Source organism: Barbus barbus (genome assembly GCF_936440315.1).
Source record: "Barbus barbus genome assembly, chromosome: 16".
NCBI classification, from domain to species: Eukaryota; Metazoa; Chordata; class Actinopteri; order Cypriniformes; family Cyprinidae; genus Barbus; species Barbus barbus.
Window position 1 is genome coordinate 11,667,824 of NC_136744.1, and position 19,217 is coordinate 11,687,040.

The 19,217-nt window shown below is 37.4% G+C and overlaps 1 protein-coding gene across 11 annotated transcripts in view; it reads right to left on the reverse strand.

Annotated features, from left to right (window-relative positions):
* The window catches only part of LOC306882474 (bridge-like lipid transfer protein family member 1), a 75,436-nt gene that overhangs the window by 38,957 nt on the left and 17,262 nt on the right, over nt 1-19,217 (reverse strand). For all 11 annotated transcript variants that reach the window (XM_079437109.1, XM_079437108.1, XM_079437117.1 and 8 more), the window contains exons 17-42: nt 18,977-19,137; nt 18,749-18,855; nt 18,048-18,241; nt 17,636-17,845; nt 17,323-17,460; nt 17,032-17,208; nt 16,120-16,248; nt 15,914-16,033; nt 14,456-14,736; nt 14,126-14,370; nt 13,850-14,045; nt 12,637-13,432; nt 12,003-12,073; nt 11,732-11,905; nt 11,334-11,454; nt 11,108-11,254; nt 10,865-10,986; nt 10,569-10,753; nt 10,100-10,321; nt 9,798-10,009; nt 9,541-9,692; nt 6,742-6,892; nt 6,464-6,616; nt 3,274-3,502; nt 3,032-3,177; nt 2,731-2,956 (exon numbers count right to left, since the gene is read on the reverse strand). In XM_079437109.1, the coding sequence (XP_079293235.1) occupies nt 2,731-2,956; nt 3,032-3,177; nt 3,274-3,502; nt 6,464-6,616; nt 6,742-6,892; nt 9,541-9,692; nt 9,798-10,009; nt 10,100-10,321; nt 10,569-10,753; nt 10,865-10,986; nt 11,108-11,254; nt 11,334-11,454; nt 11,732-11,905; nt 12,003-12,073; nt 12,637-13,432; nt 13,850-14,045; nt 14,126-14,370; nt 14,456-14,736; nt 15,914-16,033; nt 16,120-16,248; nt 17,032-17,208; nt 17,323-17,460; nt 17,636-17,845; nt 18,048-18,241; nt 18,749-18,855; nt 18,977-19,137 (5,065 nt within the window). The remainder of the gene's footprint in view (nt 1-2,730; nt 2,957-3,031; nt 3,178-3,273; nt 3,503-6,463; nt 6,617-6,741; nt 6,893-9,540; nt 9,693-9,797; nt 10,010-10,099; nt 10,322-10,568; nt 10,754-10,864; nt 10,987-11,107; nt 11,255-11,333; nt 11,455-11,731; nt 11,906-12,002; nt 12,074-12,636; nt 13,433-13,849; nt 14,046-14,125; nt 14,371-14,455; nt 14,737-15,913; nt 16,034-16,119; nt 16,249-17,031; nt 17,209-17,322; nt 17,461-17,635; nt 17,846-18,047; nt 18,242-18,748; nt 18,856-18,976; nt 19,138-19,217) is intronic.

The following is a 19,217-nucleotide window of genomic DNA, read 5'->3' on the forward strand; positions in this document are numbered from 1 at the left end:
ATGACAAAAGCACAAGAAATTTCTAAAACAAATGAAAATAAACAGAAAATTTAACAATAAAAAGCTCATTCAAAATATCAATACGTCAAAAAAAATAATAAATAATTCTTCGTGATAAGAGATTTTTTATTATTCATTGGGATCAGATACTGGATATTTAATTCTGCATGCTCATTTTCCCTATTTTTCCATTTAGAGGACCCTTGCCTTCCAACAATCATAATTCATGTTTTGAGAGTTAAAAAAAAATCTCTCCACTCTTTACCATCGAACTTATATATAGGCATTATGGTCACTTACAGTTATACATTCAAAATCAGATCCTTTATCGCGCTAAAAACTAGTGATGGGCGGATCGATCCTAAAGTATAGATACTTTCGATACTGATGTTGTATCGAAAGGATCGATCCTCACATAAAAATATCGATTCTAAAGTGCATTTTTTTAAACCACTAATTTTATTAAGACATTCTGTGCATAAATAAGCTTTTAAGTGTTAAGTCTAATTGTGTTAGAGTGATTTCTCCTGCTCGATCGGAACGCAAATGCTGAAAGACAAAACCAATCAATCACAGACAGCGTGACTCATGGCTCAGTCACAGTGTTTGTTCAAATAGAGCTACGTTTCCCAAAAGCATCAGAAGCATAAGTAGATCTTTATAAAACATTGCCACATCATTACATTACATATCATTGTTACTATGTATAAAATTAATTCTGAAAAATGCATCACGGTTTCCACACAAATATGAAGCAGCAATAATCAGAAATGTTTCCTGAGCAGCAAATGATAATTATTTCTGAAGGATCATGTGACACTGAACACTGGCGTAATGATGCTGAAAATTCAGCTTTGATCACAAAGGCATTTTAAATTACATTTTAAAATATATTAAAATAGAAAATTGGTTATGGTTATATTTCACAATATTGCTCTTTTTACTGTATTTTTGTTCAAATAAGTGCAACCTTGGTGAGCATGATGTTTATTTAAAAAATATTACAAAATCTTACTAATCCCAAACTTGGTTTATGTAATATTTATTTTAAATAGGCAGGTTTGTGCAAGTAAATTTATTTAAACTGGTTGTTAAAAGTTCAAATGGATTGTGTTAGGTTCTGTAATTGCTGTTAATAAAAAAATATGCTAAAGTTTCACCTTTAGAAGTACAGCAGCCTGGGAGCCTTTTACAAAAATTAACCATGGTTTTATTACAGTAACCACAGTTTACCACAGTATTTGTAGTAAAACTGCAGTAACCACAAATGTATCATAAAAATAATAATTTTAGTACTTATGGAACACAATGTTTATTTTTCATGAGGTACCCTCAAAAGGTGCACATTTGTTATTTACCCTTAAAGCATGCATACTTGTATGGTACTAATATGCTCCCTTTTAGGGTAGGTGCACCTTTGAGGTTACTGCCCCAGTAAAGGGCTGAAATACAATTTCTTTTATTTCTGAGTGTAAACAAAAAACAAAAACAAAAAAAGCCTATGAAATGTTTAAAAAAAACCATCTAATATTAAGTGAGTATAATTACTGATTATATTTTTTTAATAATTTAAAAGATCAGTTTAGTCAAGGTATCGGTATCGATATCGACGATACTGGGCTTAAAAATATCGGTATCGGATCGAAAATAAAATAAGTGGTATCGCCCATCACTACTAAAAACACGTCGATCATTAATCATCAGGTCTGTCTGATAGTAACCCGCCCAATCTGGCAACACTGGCTGTGACTTATGTTACTTCAAACACATCATTCTGCACCCTATATGTGCATAAGCGCTGCGACTCCACGTTGCTTCAAGCACATCATTCTGCACCCTGCATGGGCATAAGAGCTTTGTGCGTTTCACATGATCAAAATTTTTCATGAATGTATTTTGTAAGAATGCAAATAGTTAACAGAATAAACTTGTCTAAATTGTATAATGTGCACCAAAGAATTTTTTGCAAGATATAGTTTTTGCTGCTAAATTATACAGTCAGCTAGTTTAATTTCATAGAAAAACTACATTTGTATAAAAATATATAAGATTTGTAGTGAGAATATTAATATTTAGTGGACTGTGTTTAGCAAAGGGTTTAAAAAAAGAGTGACTATTAGTTCCACAAACACAGTATTGATATTGTATAGTGGTGTAGAAAAAAAATAGCGCTGGTGTTGGGTCTGTATTGGCCGATTCTTAGAATTTGGAGAACTCTATATGTAATCTTACACTGTAAAATAATAACTAAAGAAAGATTAAAAGATAACATCATAATTAGTTACTGAACCCTGAAATGAATTACAATTATATAATGAAAGCCATAAAAAACAGACAATTAATCGTGATAACCGTGACTATTTTTAGACAAGTAATCGTCTGCCAAATTTCATAATCATTACAGCCCTAGAAGTTACAAGCAAAAAACTTAAAATTGTATTTCTTTTATTGCGCTATCTAGTGTGACATAGCTACGTGCTGCCCTGAGCACTGGATGGGATTTGGGACTATCCAACCCAGTATGGTGCCTCGGCACTTTAATGGTTTCTGACATTTTCTGTGCAGAAAAATAATACTAAAAAGAAGAAAAATCAAACACAATAGGGTTAATAACCTGCTCTCATGGGAAAACCATATATCAAGAAAACGCATTTGTCTTTCTGATTCACATTTTCACCCATCTGATATTAGATTGCAAAAGCAATAAACTCTGAATGAAGAAAATCATACCTGTACGTGTCAGGGAGCTGTTCTTGGCTGTGGTTTGTTCGTTTGCTCGATGGGGCGTGGCTTCTAGGAGGTTGTGCAGACTGTGGATGCTTCCTGTTAGATAGCTTAGCAACGACTCTTTCCGAGGGCTGTGATTGGACTGCAGCCCTGTCCGACAGACATGAGCGGGAGAATCAGCTGCTGTATCTCCACTTGTGTAGCTCAGGGACTGGTAAGGGTGGGAGCCCTAAAAAAAATAAAAAAAATAAATAAAAAGCATTCCACTTCATGATTAATTATACACATTCAGACCCAAACAAACCTTGATCCTGAGGGCAGACTCGTTGTGTGTGTGAGATTTGGAGAGTTTTCTCATGATCTCGACTCCAGTCACAGGGGCTGAGTTACCGGTAGGAGCAGGACGACTACATACTCCTTCTAACAGCATTGTATGTTCACTTACAGTACCTAAAAAGGCACAAGAACAACACAAAACAGATGAACCTCCCAAAATCACATTAAATGTGCTGTATATGTTCAGTAAAAGGTATGTAAGACAGCTACCTGCATCAAACTCAAACTCGGCTCCATCAGCACTGGTGTCACTCTGCAAGGCAGCACCACAGTCTGGCCCCTGTGTCTGATCAGGCTCGATGGGGTCCTGCTCTTTGGGCTTAGGAAGCTGCAAACCAACCGCCTTAAAGCCCTGTGTGACAACAATGAACTTCATCCACTGACGAGCAAGCGCCACCAAACCCTTCCTCAGGGTGACCAGAGCAGGCAGTCCATCGTTCTGAAAGATAAAGATGAATAAGTAGTACAAACATTAGTGAGGATAATTAATGACAGATTGTTAAAAGTAATATATGTGAAATAAATGTTTATTCTCCTTAAACTGCAGTTTACACACACATTTATTGTAATACATGGTTAATTTTTTCTTGCCCAAGAAGAGTCCAGGATGCCATTGCTAGTACAATCCAGAAGAACATGCAAGGCTCCAGACAAAAAATAAAAATAATAATAATAAATCATTTAAGGAGCCATTGGCTCCTATAAGAAACAAAATTAGGCGCCAAATTATTTTTTAGGTGCCACAGAATAAATATGATTAATTTTATTATTTTTTTTACACTTTAACATTTCAGTCATACTGTCATGTATTTAAGTCTTTTCTTTTCTTGTCTTTGTCAGCATTTTAATCCATCTTGTAGATGTGCGGGGAACTACGGTTCACTTAAAGTGGGAAGTATAAATGTTGTCATACACTTCCTGTCAAAAGTTTTTGAATAGTAAGAATTTATGTTTTTTAAAGAATTGTCTTCTGCTCACCAAGCCTGCATTTATTTGAAAGTAATGAAAGTGAAAGTGACATGTGGCCAAGTATGGTTACCCATACTCAGAATTTGTGCTCTGCACAGCAGTGAACACAAACACACACCGTGAACATACACCCGGAGCAGTGGGCAGCCATTTATGCTGCGGCGCCCAGGGAGCAGTTGGGGGTTCAGTGGCTTGCTCAAAGGAACCTCAGTCGTGGTACTGAAGGTGGAAGAAAGCACTGTATCTTCACTCCCCCCACCTACAATTCCTGCCGGACCGGAGACTCGAACTCACAACCTTTTGGGTCCGACTCTCTAACCATTAGGCCACGAATGCCCACAAACGTGATCCAAAATACAGCAAAAGCAGTAATATTGTGAAATATTTTTACTATTTTAAATCTGCTAAATGACTAAATGTAATGTAAAATAACTGCTTTCTATTTCAATATATTTTGAAATGTAATTTATTCATTTTCAGCATCATTACTCCAGTCTTCAATGTCACATGATCCTTCAGAAATCATTCTAATATGTTGATTTGCTGTTCAAGAAACATTTATTAAAATTATTATCATTATCAATATAGGAGGGGGTTATAGAAATTAATACATTTATTTAGCAAGGATGCTTTAAATTGATCAAAAATGATGATAAAGATATTTATAATGTTACAAAAGATTTCTATTTCAGATAAATGCTATTCTTCTGAACATTCTATATGTCAAAGAAATAAAAATATATATATACTCAGCTTTTTTCAACACAATAATAATAAATGTTTTTGAGCAGCAAATCTGAATATTAGAATGATTTCTGAAGGATCATGTGACTGGAGTAATGATGCTAAAAAACAGCTTTGAAATCACAGGAATAAATTACATTTTAAAATATATTCAAATGGAAAATAGTTATTTTAAATAGTAAAAACATTTTAAAAATGTTGTACTTTGGATCAAATAAATGCAGGCTTGGTGAGCAGAAGAGACTTCTTTAAAAACATTAAAAACCTTACTGTTTAAGTACTTTTGACTGGTAGTGTATGTTTTTCACACGTCCAGTCTATTTTTCTCAAAGGGTTAGTTCACCCAAAAATTCAAATTCTGTCATTAATTATTCACCCTCATGTCATTCCAAACCCGTAAGACCGTCGTTCATCTTTGAACACAAATTAAGATATTTTTGATTAAATCCGAGACCTCACTGACCTCACTTTGTGCACAAAAAGTATTCTCGCAGCATCGTAAACTTACAGTTGAAACACTGATGTCACATGGATTATTTTACCGATGTCTTTGCTACATTTCTGTGCCTTGACCATGGTAGTTCCCTTGCTGTCTATAGGAGGGTCAGATTTAATCAAAAATCTTAATTTGTGTTCCGAAGATGAACTAAGGTCTTACGAGTTTGGAACGAGGGTGAGTAATTAATGACAGAATTTTCATTTTTGGGTGAACTATCCCTTTAATTAGTAACATGCAATTTTAAAGGAGGTGTGGAATTTTATCGTTAGACCTTTGCATTGTTTCTTTTCAACAGGTTAAGTAAAAATATGATTATACAATAACAAATTTAGCAAAATGCTCCTCTTTATAGTTATTTTTTCTAGCTGACTGATGAGCTTATGGACTCCGAATGGTTATCCTGAGGTAAATGTATTGTTACGTGGCACTGTTTACAAGCGTGCTCACGTGCCGCTTAAACTGAGGCGCTAAAGCATTCGTTCATGTCACATTAAAGAGCGCCAAAACAGCATTTATTGTTTGAATTTCATTATGAATTTGGCAGAATTTTAAAGCTAATACTTTAAAATGTAACAGAGCACAAAGCTTATTGAAGTTCACGCACTAACAGAACACAGCATATAGACTAAAGATCTTGACAACAAGAAACAATAATATTATTGATTATAAACGAGAATTGTTAACGATTTTGCTAATATCCACACAGCTGACAGCTTTAATTGTTTTAATTGTAGACACTGCTTTTTTTGCACTTTTACTTCACACATCTCCATAATTTTCGATTGCTCTCATGCTGCCACAACTGAAGCTGCTTTTAGCAGATGTGTTATCAACGCTGGCGTTCGCCAGAGATGAGGACTGTTTTTCCACTAAAATTTTGATGCGTATCGTCTCAGTTTATTACGTCAAGATAAAAGATGTGATCGCAAAAAAAGCAGGAAAAAAGCCATTACATGCAAATTTTTAAATCATAACAAATGTATACAGTTGTCAGTGGCAATCTCAAAAACTTCACTCGAAAATTTATATTTTTGGTCGCAAATGTGACCATTTTAGTCGCAGTCTGGAGTCCTGACATGGTGAAGTAATTTCAGACTTTACAGTGGCCAATGAAGAATTCAACAACACAGTAGTATAAGAGAATCTAATACATGTGCAATCATGTGTTCTGCAAGCATACAGACTTACCATGGTGGCCTCTTCGATGACGCTGTAATCAGCCTGCTGCAGGTAACGATGTAGAATATTACACAGTAAACAGGACGGGTTCTCATGAAGATATCGGGCTCGCTTTGTAACACGGTTATACTTGCTGCGAAATGGAATGTGAATACTCTTTTTCTGTTGGGTTAAAGCACACATACATACGCCCATAATATTAGACCAGTTAAATTAGGTCCGCAGTTCTGCTGAATTACACTGCAAATCCAGGGATATCCAACGGTATAAGTATTAACAAGTCTGACCTCCAGTGCCTCAGTCATTATGCAGCCCATGACCGCACACACACGCAGTGTGGCCTCCATGTCCAGTTTCTGCAGGGAGGATTTCAGCTGGTCAATGGGAACCAACCATGCACCAACCGCAGGGGTCGCAGTACTCAACAGATTCAGCTGCCTGCAGACACATTCAACAACACAGACCTCATTAGCCATATAAACACTGATCCATGATTCCTTTTGAACTGAATCAAAGTCTTTGCAACCAAATATACATTCCCTAAAAACAACTATATATGTGACCCTGAACCACAAAACCAGTCATAAGTAGCACAAGTATATTTGTAGCAATAACCATAAATTGTATGGGTCAAAATTATCGATTTTTCTTTTATGCCAAAAATAATAAGGAAATTAAGTAAAGATAATGTTCCATGAATATATTTTGTAAAATTCCTACCATAAATATATTAAAAACATAATTTTTGAATAGGAATATGCATTGCTAAGGACTTAATTTGGACGTCTTTAAACGGTGATTTTCTCAATTTTTCAATTTTTTTTGCACCCTCAGATTCCAGATTTTCAAATAGTTGTATCTCAGCCAAATATTGTCCTATCATAAAAAATGGAATATACATCTATACATCAATGGAAAGCTTAATTATTCAGCTTTCAGGTGATGTATAAAACTCTTTTTCGAAAAATTGACCCTTATGACTGGTTTTGTGGTCCAGGGTCACACACACACACACATATATACTAATATATATATAGTGCTGTCAATCGATTTAAAAAAAATTACTAATTAATCGCACATTTTTCTGAAATTAAATGCGATTAATCCCACCTAACATTAAAGTTTTTAAATATACTTTTATATTGCAATAATTTCACATTCAATCTTCACATTAATGTACAAACAACAAAGACAGTATATTTTTATATTTGTTTAATGGCATCTTTATTTTTATGACTGAAGGCCAGTATCGCTGATACCAATTAATACTGATTTCCCTATAAAAACGTTTCCCCCTAATATTTAACCATTGACTATAGCCATTCGACTATAGCATTTCAAGAGCTATCAATTTTAACATTTATTAGACTTTAAAAATAACTTCTAATTTAAGTTAACTTAAAACAATCTTCACATAAACCCATTATAATAAATGTTATATTTAGCTAGGCTGTGCCCCTCAGCAGAAATATACAGAAATTGAATAAAGTTATCAAACACTAAATTCTAAACTAAATACAGATGAATACTTAAACTATAAAGTTATTGATTTCCTCTTTTTTCTTTTGTTCTTGATGAACAGACATCACAGCAGCTGGTTATTAGGTTGTATTGGCTTCTATTTCTTTAAGAGCTGCCATTACCGAACACGATGCGGATCTGACACGCATTGTATTTTCTCTCAACTCTGATCACCTTTTCTGACCCATTTCAGTCTTTTCTAATGAGCTGATGAGTTGAATCGTGTGTGTTAGATGAGGGAGATCATGCTAGGATGCTCCAGGACAGTTTTGAAAACCATTTCAGAGACTTGTTCTTAATGTAACTCATATATAACATATTATATGCATGCACAGTTTCATGGCAGGTTAAGCGCCTGCTCCTTTGTGCATGTAAATGAAGAGCATGCGCTGAGAGCATAGTACAGTTTCCGCACTTGTTTGACTCGCGCCTGACGCTGAAGTGAAGTTGAAGTGGAAACGTCTCCTGTTTGATGTGCTCATAAAGACGTTCTGCTACTGAATAAATGCACTTCTTGTCAAGACAAAGAGAGACAGAATTAGCAGTTATGAGTGTTAATAATTTTAACGCGTTAAACTGAAAAAAATTTAATCGCCTGCGTTAACGCGCTAATTTTAACAGCACTAATATTTTAGGGGTGTAACGATACACAAATATGACAGTTCGGTACGTACCTCGGTTTTAAAGTCACGGTTCGGTATGATTTCAGCAGGGGGAAAAACTTTATCTTTTCTTTTTTTTTTTAAATAAACAGTGGTTTATTGAACAAGTTGCTCTTTCTTTAAATACATTCACTTAAACCCAACACCCAGTCACACACACACACACTCATACCCACACAAACCATGTTGGCTGTCATGTATGTTTTGTTGACCCTGGTTACTCTGTATCTGACTTGTCACCTGTAAATAGCATGTTTGTTTGCATAATAATAAAAAAATTATAATAAATAAATAAAATAAATACATTCACTTATAGTTCAAATTTTCTTCGTGATAAAAATCTACCTCAGCTTATGCTTAAAACTATAGGGAGCCCTTTTAAATTATAAGGTTACAATTAGGCCTAACAACTTAAATTTAATTACTAATTATTTTTAAATAGATGATCAACATTTAACTTTAAATAAAATTGTATGCAAACATGTAAATTGCACATAATGCAGTTTAAATTAACTAACATTTCTAGGCTATTTGTTAAAATATATTCAATTACACACTGGTTGTCATAGCATGTTTCATAACAGATTAATTTACAATTATGCATTTAGCAGACGCTTAAAAGCGACTTTCAGGCTATACTTTTTTTTTTTTTAATCAGTATGTGTGCTCCCTGGGAATTGAACCCACAACCTTTTGTGCTGCTAACGCAATGCTCTACCACTGATTATTTTGTAATAAATGCTCCTCTCTAGACTTAACTTCTCTAGTGAACTACTGAATTTTTAACATTTAATAGACTCTGAAATAGCTACAGGCTATAACAACTTTTAATTTAAGTGATTTTATGTAATGTTAATTTCTTTTTGTTTTTTTTACTGAATTGATTTGCATTTGTGTGTGTACCTTGACATGGTTGGAGCATGAGAACGGATGTTAGTTGGCGCAGCAAAGCTGAACCAGATCTCTTTTATCGTCAGCTTCATACTGCTGGAGTCAGGGGGAGGAGGCAAGAGGGGCAGGTCCTTTTTCAGATCATCTGACTCCACTCCTTCATCCTGCACAGACAAACATGAGTGAAACACAATACAAGAAACAAAGACGCAAACAAAACTTATAAGATCTCAAATGGCCATTAACTATACATGAACAACAATGAGAACCTGTTCGTCAGAGTCTGAATTGTTGTTGGGTTCAGAAGCAGGGCTCTGCGCATCATTGGGCAGGTTATCATCAGATACATCAGTGCTGTAGCCACTTCCTGTCTGAGAACCACTAGAACCGTTTGATTTTGAGACTCCATCCCTGACACCGCTGTCGGCCCCACCCATCACCCCAAAAGCACTGTAGAGCACGGCTCCTGACTGCCGCCCACCTGAGGAAGAGTCAGAGATGTATTTCACATTCCTGAAATACAAATGATGCTTCAGATAACGCTCTCTGAAATTCAACACGTGTATAATACCTTTGACAGTGAGGTTCTCAATCCCACATTCAAACATAATCCAACCCCATTTCTCAGGACTGGCACCAGAGCGAGCATGGTCAGGGGTGTGTTCTGGGACATGTTCAGTGGAGATAGAGGGCACGGTCTCATCCACTAAAACAAAGTCATCAGTTTCCTCCAAACTGAAGAGAACCTTGGACTTCTCAAAAGGAATGGCAGTGATGGCACAAGCTCCAAGGTCTGTTACAAACAACAAACAAATATTGAACAAACATAATTACAATTGCAAATAGCACTCAAGGAAAACAATACAATACAATAAAAGAATAAAACCAATTAATATGTTGTTCAATTCAATTTCATATGAACTTAACTAAATAAAACAGTAATTCTATGTCGTAGGAGATTTCAGTATTCCAATCCCAGTATTCTTAAGAGGCGCATAATAAATAAGCATATGGATAGAAATTTGAGTGTATGTGTGTACCGGATGAGTCCAGGCCACGAAGTTGGCTGTGTATGCGGTGTATGTTGAGTCTGGCTGCGATCTCCTTGCCCTTCTCAATCCCAGCATTAGAACGGAGAGAACCGCTGGACTGAGGTGCCATCTTAGATGCAGACGAGAACTTCTCCATCATAACAGAGGGCTTTTCTGTGTCCTCCACTATGCCCCTACACATCACACATTAACAAATTAAAATGATTTTTTTTAAACAAATAATACAAATATTATATTATATTACATATTATATTACATTACATTATATGGATATTTGCAATTACCTATTCATGCGCAACTGAGTTGCAATCCGGTCAAAACACAAGGCCACTAGAGAGACATGTGTGACACTCTTATTGGATGGTGAACCTTCTTCTACAGACGCCTGGAGTACACAAAGATTCACCTGCAGACACATGCACATACAATTACTTTCATATTTCATTTTTTTCAATTTCAATATTTCAATTTCATATTTACATGACAAGATTTCTTTCTTTCATTTACACACACACACAAAAAGGTACCTTTGGGATAGTCACATTAGCTTGCAAACCCTTTATCTTCACATTGTCAGGTTTGATTGACCGATCAGTTTGTCCATGCGGTGTGCTCAGAGACCCAGGGGTGGTTTCCTCTGTTTTAGATATTTTGTGCTCTGGCTTTGCTGTGCTCTGGAAAACGCAACATTCATCATGATCACATTAAGGTCTGTGTGCTGTCACGTCTCTGTGTGTTGTATTGATTACTTACAGACTCAGAGACAGTGGATTTGCTGATCTGATACACTTCATTAAGCACTTTCCCATGCAGGTCATCCAGGATTGATGCAGGGTGGCGAATACTGGCAAAGTGAACCATCGACTCAATGTACCTGGAACAAAAACCAAAGAGAATTTCACAAACACTGTGGCAGTTATGAAAGACCACATTAAATCTCTTGATGAGAACATTTTTCTTTCTGTTTCCTATTTTAGAAGATATACTGAAAGGCTTGTTTGTTCCTTTTCTGATCAAATGCCTGATTTAGTGCATTTTTAGAAGTGCACTAGCAAATAAATGATCTGAAAGCTAACAGGATAAAAGTCAAAATATTGGTGTCATCATGGCACCACAAGATGGGTGATGTGAGAGTTGCTGTGATGTCTGACCTGTCTAGTGCTTCAGCTACTAAAGGAGTCAGAACCACATTGACTGCCCCTTTGACCTCTACAATGGCTGTAGTTCTCGTCTGAGCAAGAGGCTGATCAACAGTCCAGTCCTCTGTCACAGTTTCCTCATCCGTGTTGTCCATTGCCTGCTTGTCAAGTGGTGTGTAAGGAGTGCTGGAGATACACAAATACACATCAAAATGCATGCTTGAAATTATGTTTTGTGATACTGAAACAACCACTGTTGATTTATTATAATTTCTCATTTTACCTGTTTATATCGCCCATGAGCTGAACTCCTCTGTCCAATAGCGAGGTGGCAGACAAACCACCCTTCACCATCTGTAAAAGAGCACAAATATAATTAGCAACAACAAATAATGAATGAACAAGCAACATTCTTACACTAACAACATGTCCAGGTCATGCTTTACCCAAAAGTTACTCTCTACATATAAAAAAATCAATCGCATTACAATTAAGCAAATCCTCAGTAGCCTGATGTAATGTAAAAATACAAATGTAATAATGTATCCTCAAACTGTACATATATATACACACACTTTACAATATATATAATAAGTTACAATTATATATTTATATTAATTTAAGGAGAGTGCTTGATGCTTCATAAAAATATTTTTTATTTATACAATGCGTTTAATATATAGTTCATAAATTTTCATTTACATTCATAAATTACTATTAATTTGGGAAGGGTTCATTAATATCAAAAATTATACTTATATTTATAATAATATTTACTTAATTTTATTTCTTTTTTCCTTGATATTGTTGTTGAAATATGACCTGGACATTTTTTTTAGAAGATACAACTAGCTCGGACTCAAAACTGCATAAATAATATATAACAATTAAGAAATTTAAAAAAAACAAATATAAACCTTAAAAGATGGGATGGACAAGTGGTCAAAGGAGGTGGAGCTCTCCTCACTTGTAGGTGTGTCAAGGTCAAGCGGGCGATGCAGCGATGACTTAGATGTTCTCTTATTGGTTGGCTGCTTAACAGCCCAGTTTGAAACATGATAATGTGCAAGGTAATTTTGGTATAAAGCCATTAAATGTGGCTGTGTTGTCAGGAGGCCAGTCTCCGCCTTCTCTGTTTCAATAGAGCCCTCCTCCTCCAATCCAAGTGCAGAGACAAATGAGGCTTGGGAAGTGTGGCTAGGCAGCAGAGGTGGACGGGTCTCAGCGATTGACAGAGGTCCTTCCACACTGTGGTATATAGACGTACGACTGTGTTCTGTGTGAGGCTGACCCTGTTGTCTCCGTCTGCGTTTCCTCCCTGGATAGGTACCTGGACCTTCATCGCTACTGATTGGCTCAAACTCCTCGTTAGCGCTAAAGTAGGCTTCACTGTCAGCCACAGACATGGAGGAGTCAACTGAGCGGTACTGATGGAATGTGCTAGAATCAGCTGATGGAGTGAAAGGAAATGACCCGTAGCTTCTTCTCTGCCTTGGTGAGTCCAGAACATTTTCGTCGCTACGGGAAACCTCGCAGCTAAACTGCACACCAGTAGGAGGCGTGGCTTTCTCTGCGAAAACAGCAGCCGATAGGCTCTTGGTGCTGCCGAGGCGAGCTGATTGGACAGAAGACTGGCGCTTGAGAGGAGAACGGAGTGGAGAGCACAAGGGCAGGCCCTCAGGGATTGGACCGTCAGTGGTTACATTCATTAACCTGTAAAACACACACAGTAAAATACACATTCAAACAATAAAGCAAAGAAAGAGTTGGGTCAAGAACCTGTTTTTATTCAAAACCGGGCCAAGTTAATGTTACTGGGACAGATATATGCAGCCTTAGAGAGCATAAGAGACTTCCTCCAAAAACATTTTTTTTAAATACTACCGACCATAAACTTTTGAACAATAGTGTATTTAATGATTGACTGTTCATATGACAGGTTGGCTTATAGAAGCCCATTTACGCCATCTAGTAAAAAATTGTGAGATGAAGTTTAAAATAAGAAATAAAAGTGAAATTGTGAGATATAAAAATGTCAAATTGCAAGACATAAACTCACGATTGAGATATAAATTGGTTATGGGAGTGAAATTGTCTTATATAATACAGGAGCGCTTGTGTCTGACTCACTCTGTAGAGGGGGAGGGACTCTCTCTTTCTCCAGCTAATAGAGGCAGGGCAGCACTGGAGGAAGAGTTTTCCTCAGAGGAAGAGGCAGAGCTGTGAGAGCGATGAGGTACGTGCAGACTGAGGTGCTGGCCACGTCTCTCCAAGTCCACCATCGGGGCAGGGGAACACGTTTCTCTCCGCATAGCAACACCTTTAGCTTCAATCAATTAAACCAATCGATAAGTACAATTCGCTTGAAAACCAATCTGCTTCCTAATAGCTACAAACAAAACTTACCGTCAGAGAGTTTGGGAGTTTCCTTAGTGACGATCCATTCTCCTGGATGTAATAGTGATTGGCCGTAGGACATGTCACTCTCTGCACTGACGCTAGAGAAGGCAGAGCTTGATGAGGGTGTGATTTCCTCCAAGCGGAAGAAGTCCAGGCCACCAACTGAGCCGCCAAAAAAACGACATCCACCAAGACAACCACAGCGATTACGGCTTCGCTTGTATTTGTCCTCAGGCCAAAGAAACCAAAGTCTAAAACACACATACACACACAGAAAATATGACTGTCTGCACATTAAGCAATAGAAAAAATATATCATAAAGGATATGCATGAACCTTTTTGTTTTCATGTCATGAAGCTCCAGGAACTGCCTCTGGACCACATATTTGGCTGGATGGTCAGCGGCCAATGCCACATCAGCTGTGATGAGGTTAAGCGTCACCGAACCCGCTTCGAGCCAATGAGAACGCCGAAGGAGGGGTGGAGGCAGGCCAAGCCGTGCAACTTCCTGTTGCTCGATGAACTGAGCGATCACTACGTCTTGCAGAACGGCACTAATGCCTTCGCCGACAGCAGCTGTGTGCAGATTACATGTGGCCAACCGCAAGGCTCCGGTCTGACGGGCAAACATGCATACACAACTGGTCAAAAGTTTGGAATAATTCCGATTATTTAATAGGGTTGTAACAGTACACGTCGGTATGGGTCTTTAGGTTCGGTACGCATGTGTTCCGAACAAATGATTCCATTTTTTCAGGAAATTCAAACAGTAAATGCCGTTTTGGCGCTCTTTGATGTGGTGTGACATATCGGCGTATAGAAGCCTCAGTTCTAATGGCAGCATGGAGCGCGAGTGAACGTGATCATCCCTTCCTCTTTACTACTACTTTTAATGCAAAATATACATAAATGAACAAATAATGCCTTGTGTAATCACTCAATTAGTGTTTTAATTGCGGAAAGACATTAATAAAACAACATGTAAACAAAATGTCCCGTAGCATTTCATTTACCTCAGGCAAGTCATCAGTGTCCACAGCTCATTATTTGCTAGAGAAATGAAGTCTAGAGAAGAGCATTTCACAAAATATTAGACTATATACTCATTTCAATATACCTGTTAGTGATGTCTTAATTATTTAATGTATGTTTAAAATCTTTTATGAAACAAGTTTAGGCCTATTTCAACAACAAATAGAAATTGTACAATTTAGAAGTTCATTTAAAAACTGCATTATGTGCAGTTTACATGTTTGCATACATTTTTTTTAACTGAAGTGTTGATTATTATAGTTAAAAATAAATAGTAATTAAATTTAAGTTTGGGCTCTGTTGTTAGTAGTAACCTTATAGTAATGTAAAAGGGCTCCCCCTATAGTTTAGAGCAGAAGCTAAGGTAGATTTTTATCCCTAAGTAAATTTTAATTGTAACTGAATTTATTTAAAGAAAAAGAAATTTGTTCAGTAAATTCAGATCCATTGTTTAATTAAAAAAAATTAGTTTTTTCCTCCTGCTGTACCGAAAATATACCGAACCATCACGTCAAAACCGAGGTACGTACCGAACAGTCATGTTTGTGTACAGTTACACCCCTATTATTTAATGTTTTTGAAAGAAGTGCATTTATTAGATTAAAAATACAGCAAAAACTATCTATCTTTTTACATATTTTTAAAATGCAATTATGTAAAGCTAAATTAGTCTTTAGTGTCGCATGCTCCTTCAGAAATCATTCTATAAATAAATCAATAGCTGTATTGTCATCCAATCAATCGCTATATCTATGTCATACCTTAATATTGGCTGCACAGCCGTGTTCAACAATGAAAACCTGGGCTCCGTCAACCGTTAATCGAGTCATGGTGTACTTCAGATCCTCTGATGTGCGACAGGGACCAGGCAGGGCTGCATGCTACACGTACAGACACACACTCAGTTGTGTAGTCGTTTTGAAAATGATGTGAATAATGACAGTGCAGATGTGCGTTTCTGTAATACCTTGGCATCACAGACTCTACGATCAACTCCATGTCGGCAGGTGACAGATGGTTTTGGCTGCTCGAGCTGGAACTCTCGGGACACTACATGAAACACATAACTCTCGCCCCACTCCAGAAGAGACGCGCACTGAAACACAAACACTACCAGATCACATCTGCTGCACCAAATGCATACAAACAGTGATTAATGCTGTCTATAGATTAAAATAATCATCTGGACTAATCCCTTTTGGTGACACATTCAGTAGCTTTTTAAAGAAAAAAAAAAAATGTAAAGGTTTGCTACTTGTTAGGATTACATATTTAGATAAATATATAATATTAATCGCACTGGCAAATGCATTTTTAGTGCTATATCAGCATCAGTTGTATGCATAACAAATAATTAACAAAATAATGAAACCAATTTTTTTTTACAATATTACAAAAACAACTATAATTTAAGAGATCTTTTGGTTTGACATTTCAAATCAATTTAACATTTTTTATACTTGAGGCTTACTGACGGACTGTGAAGGTAAACAAGACATAAGCAATGAAGGAACATTTTTATTTTACTTTTTGATGTCTATGTACTATTTGCTCGCTTACTTTTGAAATGAATTAACTAAAGGAAGATGTTTAAGATGAATACTATGCATAACAATATATAAACCTCTTAGAAAGAATTTTCTATAGATTTTATTTAAGCGCTTTAACAAAAATCCAACCTTCACATTCTTTTAAACTCTCCAGTCCACATGCCAGCTACAATTCTATTAAAAGTGCAATTACTGAGAACATTTTCATTCAAACACAATGAGTGATGCGTCAAAATATTTGTGCGAGGTCATCATGCCACAGACATTACAAGAAAAATCCTTTACAAACGTCACGCATCCCTTTTGTAGTGTCAAAATAAGTGAGTCACCTGTGGCACACTGACTCTTCCCGTAAGAGCTCCAGCTTGAACATCGATGAGCCAAGCATATTCGAGTGCGTCACTGCCCACTGGTAAGCCCTCCACTGAGAACATAGCGTGGGCTCTCATCTGCAACCCAGAGAGGCTCAGATGCCCATCTCTCAACACAGCATCAACAGCAGGCCGCTGCACACACACACACACACACGGGAATAAATTACACAAAACAGAAACATCACAAGAACTTTAAACACCAGCACCTGAGAGAACATGAACAAGGTCGCCTCCTCCCACTCCCACCTGATAGTTATCACTGACAAACACATGTAGAGGCGAGAGAATGAGCTGTAGCATGGTCTCCTTATAACCCTTTTTCATCTCAAAACACAGGCGCTCCAGGAAGCCTGCAGGACCCTCTGGGCCATCACTGCTACAGTGCTGTAAAGAGAGAACAAATAAGAGTTACAACCACACTCGCAATTCCTGAAGGAAAATATCAGTACCTGCAAGGCATCAAAAGGGTAGGCTCACAATCACGACTGCAAATATGCTAATTTAACAATGATGTCATCACTTTGGCTCCTATGAATGAAATCACTGAAGAGGTACTGACCGTTGGAAGTCGTCCATGGACTTTGTGCAGATTGATGAATACGGTGATATCCCAGGGCCGTAGGGAGAGAAGGTGGGGTGTGTCTTTAGAGCGGTTTTCCTCCAGACCCACCCCGGTCCAACAAGACGAAGAAGTGCAGGAGCTCAGCACAGGGCTGGAGAGAGACTCCTCAAAGTCTGTGTACATGTCGTCCTCTCCAAAGTAGTTCTCCTGCACAGATAAACACAACAACCATTTTAATGGGATACTGCTGTGCCCTCATTTTAATCTGTCATTATAAGGAAATAAGGAGTGTGTTGTGAAGGACACAAGTTTGTTTAAATAAACATGAGTTTATTAGTTTTAGTGATACATCTGCTCAGTTTAAGAATCCTGGACCCATATGTGAGCATACATGCATATACATGTGTACCTTGATGGACACCAGCGCTCTGAGGAGGGGGCCGTAAAGGGTGATGTGGGAGTCTGGGCTCAGCTCCATCTCCACATGTAAGCGGTCAGGGGGCAGCAAGCTGGGGTCAGAGGAGATTCGAGGTGGAGGAGGCACAGGTGGAGCATGTTCTGGCGGTCGCAGTGCTGACAGCATGGACTCCTCTATTTCTGACACTGCATGTAATGTAAAGTGAAGTGTAAAAAGGTCAGGTTAATAAATGTACTTTGCAAGTAAAAACAGCAACAGAGATTTTATAAGTAAACATATACAAGGCACATCTAAGGTTTTGACACACTTGACTGAACCGATGCATCTCACGATCAAAGTATTTTGCTTAAATGCTTTAAATTATTTTTATGGACAAAAATAAATGGTGCCTACATATACATTTTTGACAAAACTAAGATCTGTAGCAAGTATTCATATTTACTTCGATATTTAGTCTTATTTATTGAGATAACTGACAGGATTAAAAACAGGTCGCGAGATATATGTAGCTTGGGCTACATGCGGGCCCCCAAAATGTACTTTTGATTTTCTTAAGATTTTTCAACTAGATATTTCCACTTGATTTGATGGAGAATGCAGACCTATCAATAAAGAAGTAGGCGTGTCTACAGAATCTTTACAATATCTATACAATAAGTTTATTATTTTTATTGTTTTATTCAAAGGCCTACATGATTGTTTGAGCTGCTGGTCAGTTTTCTGAGGGTAGATGGGATGCCAAGTATAGTCTATGATGAGCATGAAGTTCGGCACACTCCAGCAGTCCACCCAACCAGCCCTGGAAACAAACACACACACACACACACACACATAAACACAACAGAAGTGTTAAAGAGCAGTGCAAGTGAGAGGAAGCAGAAAAGAAGAGGGACAGAAATAGATCAATGGTGCTCTCTTACTCTGCATGAGTCATGTTCCTCCAGCGAGGTTTGTTGTTTTTGGGAGGTGCTCCTTGCCCTGGAGGGGTCTTACAGTGCTGGTAATCCTTAGTGAGGGTGAGCAGTGGGTACCGGCTGGGGTGACAGTCAGGCAGACACAAGCGCATATCTGTGTCCTCAGCCTAAATGAGAGTTCAGTGTCATTCAGAGGAGATTTAGGTGGCCGCTTATGTTTTATTGTCATATAAGGTTGTAATGCTTG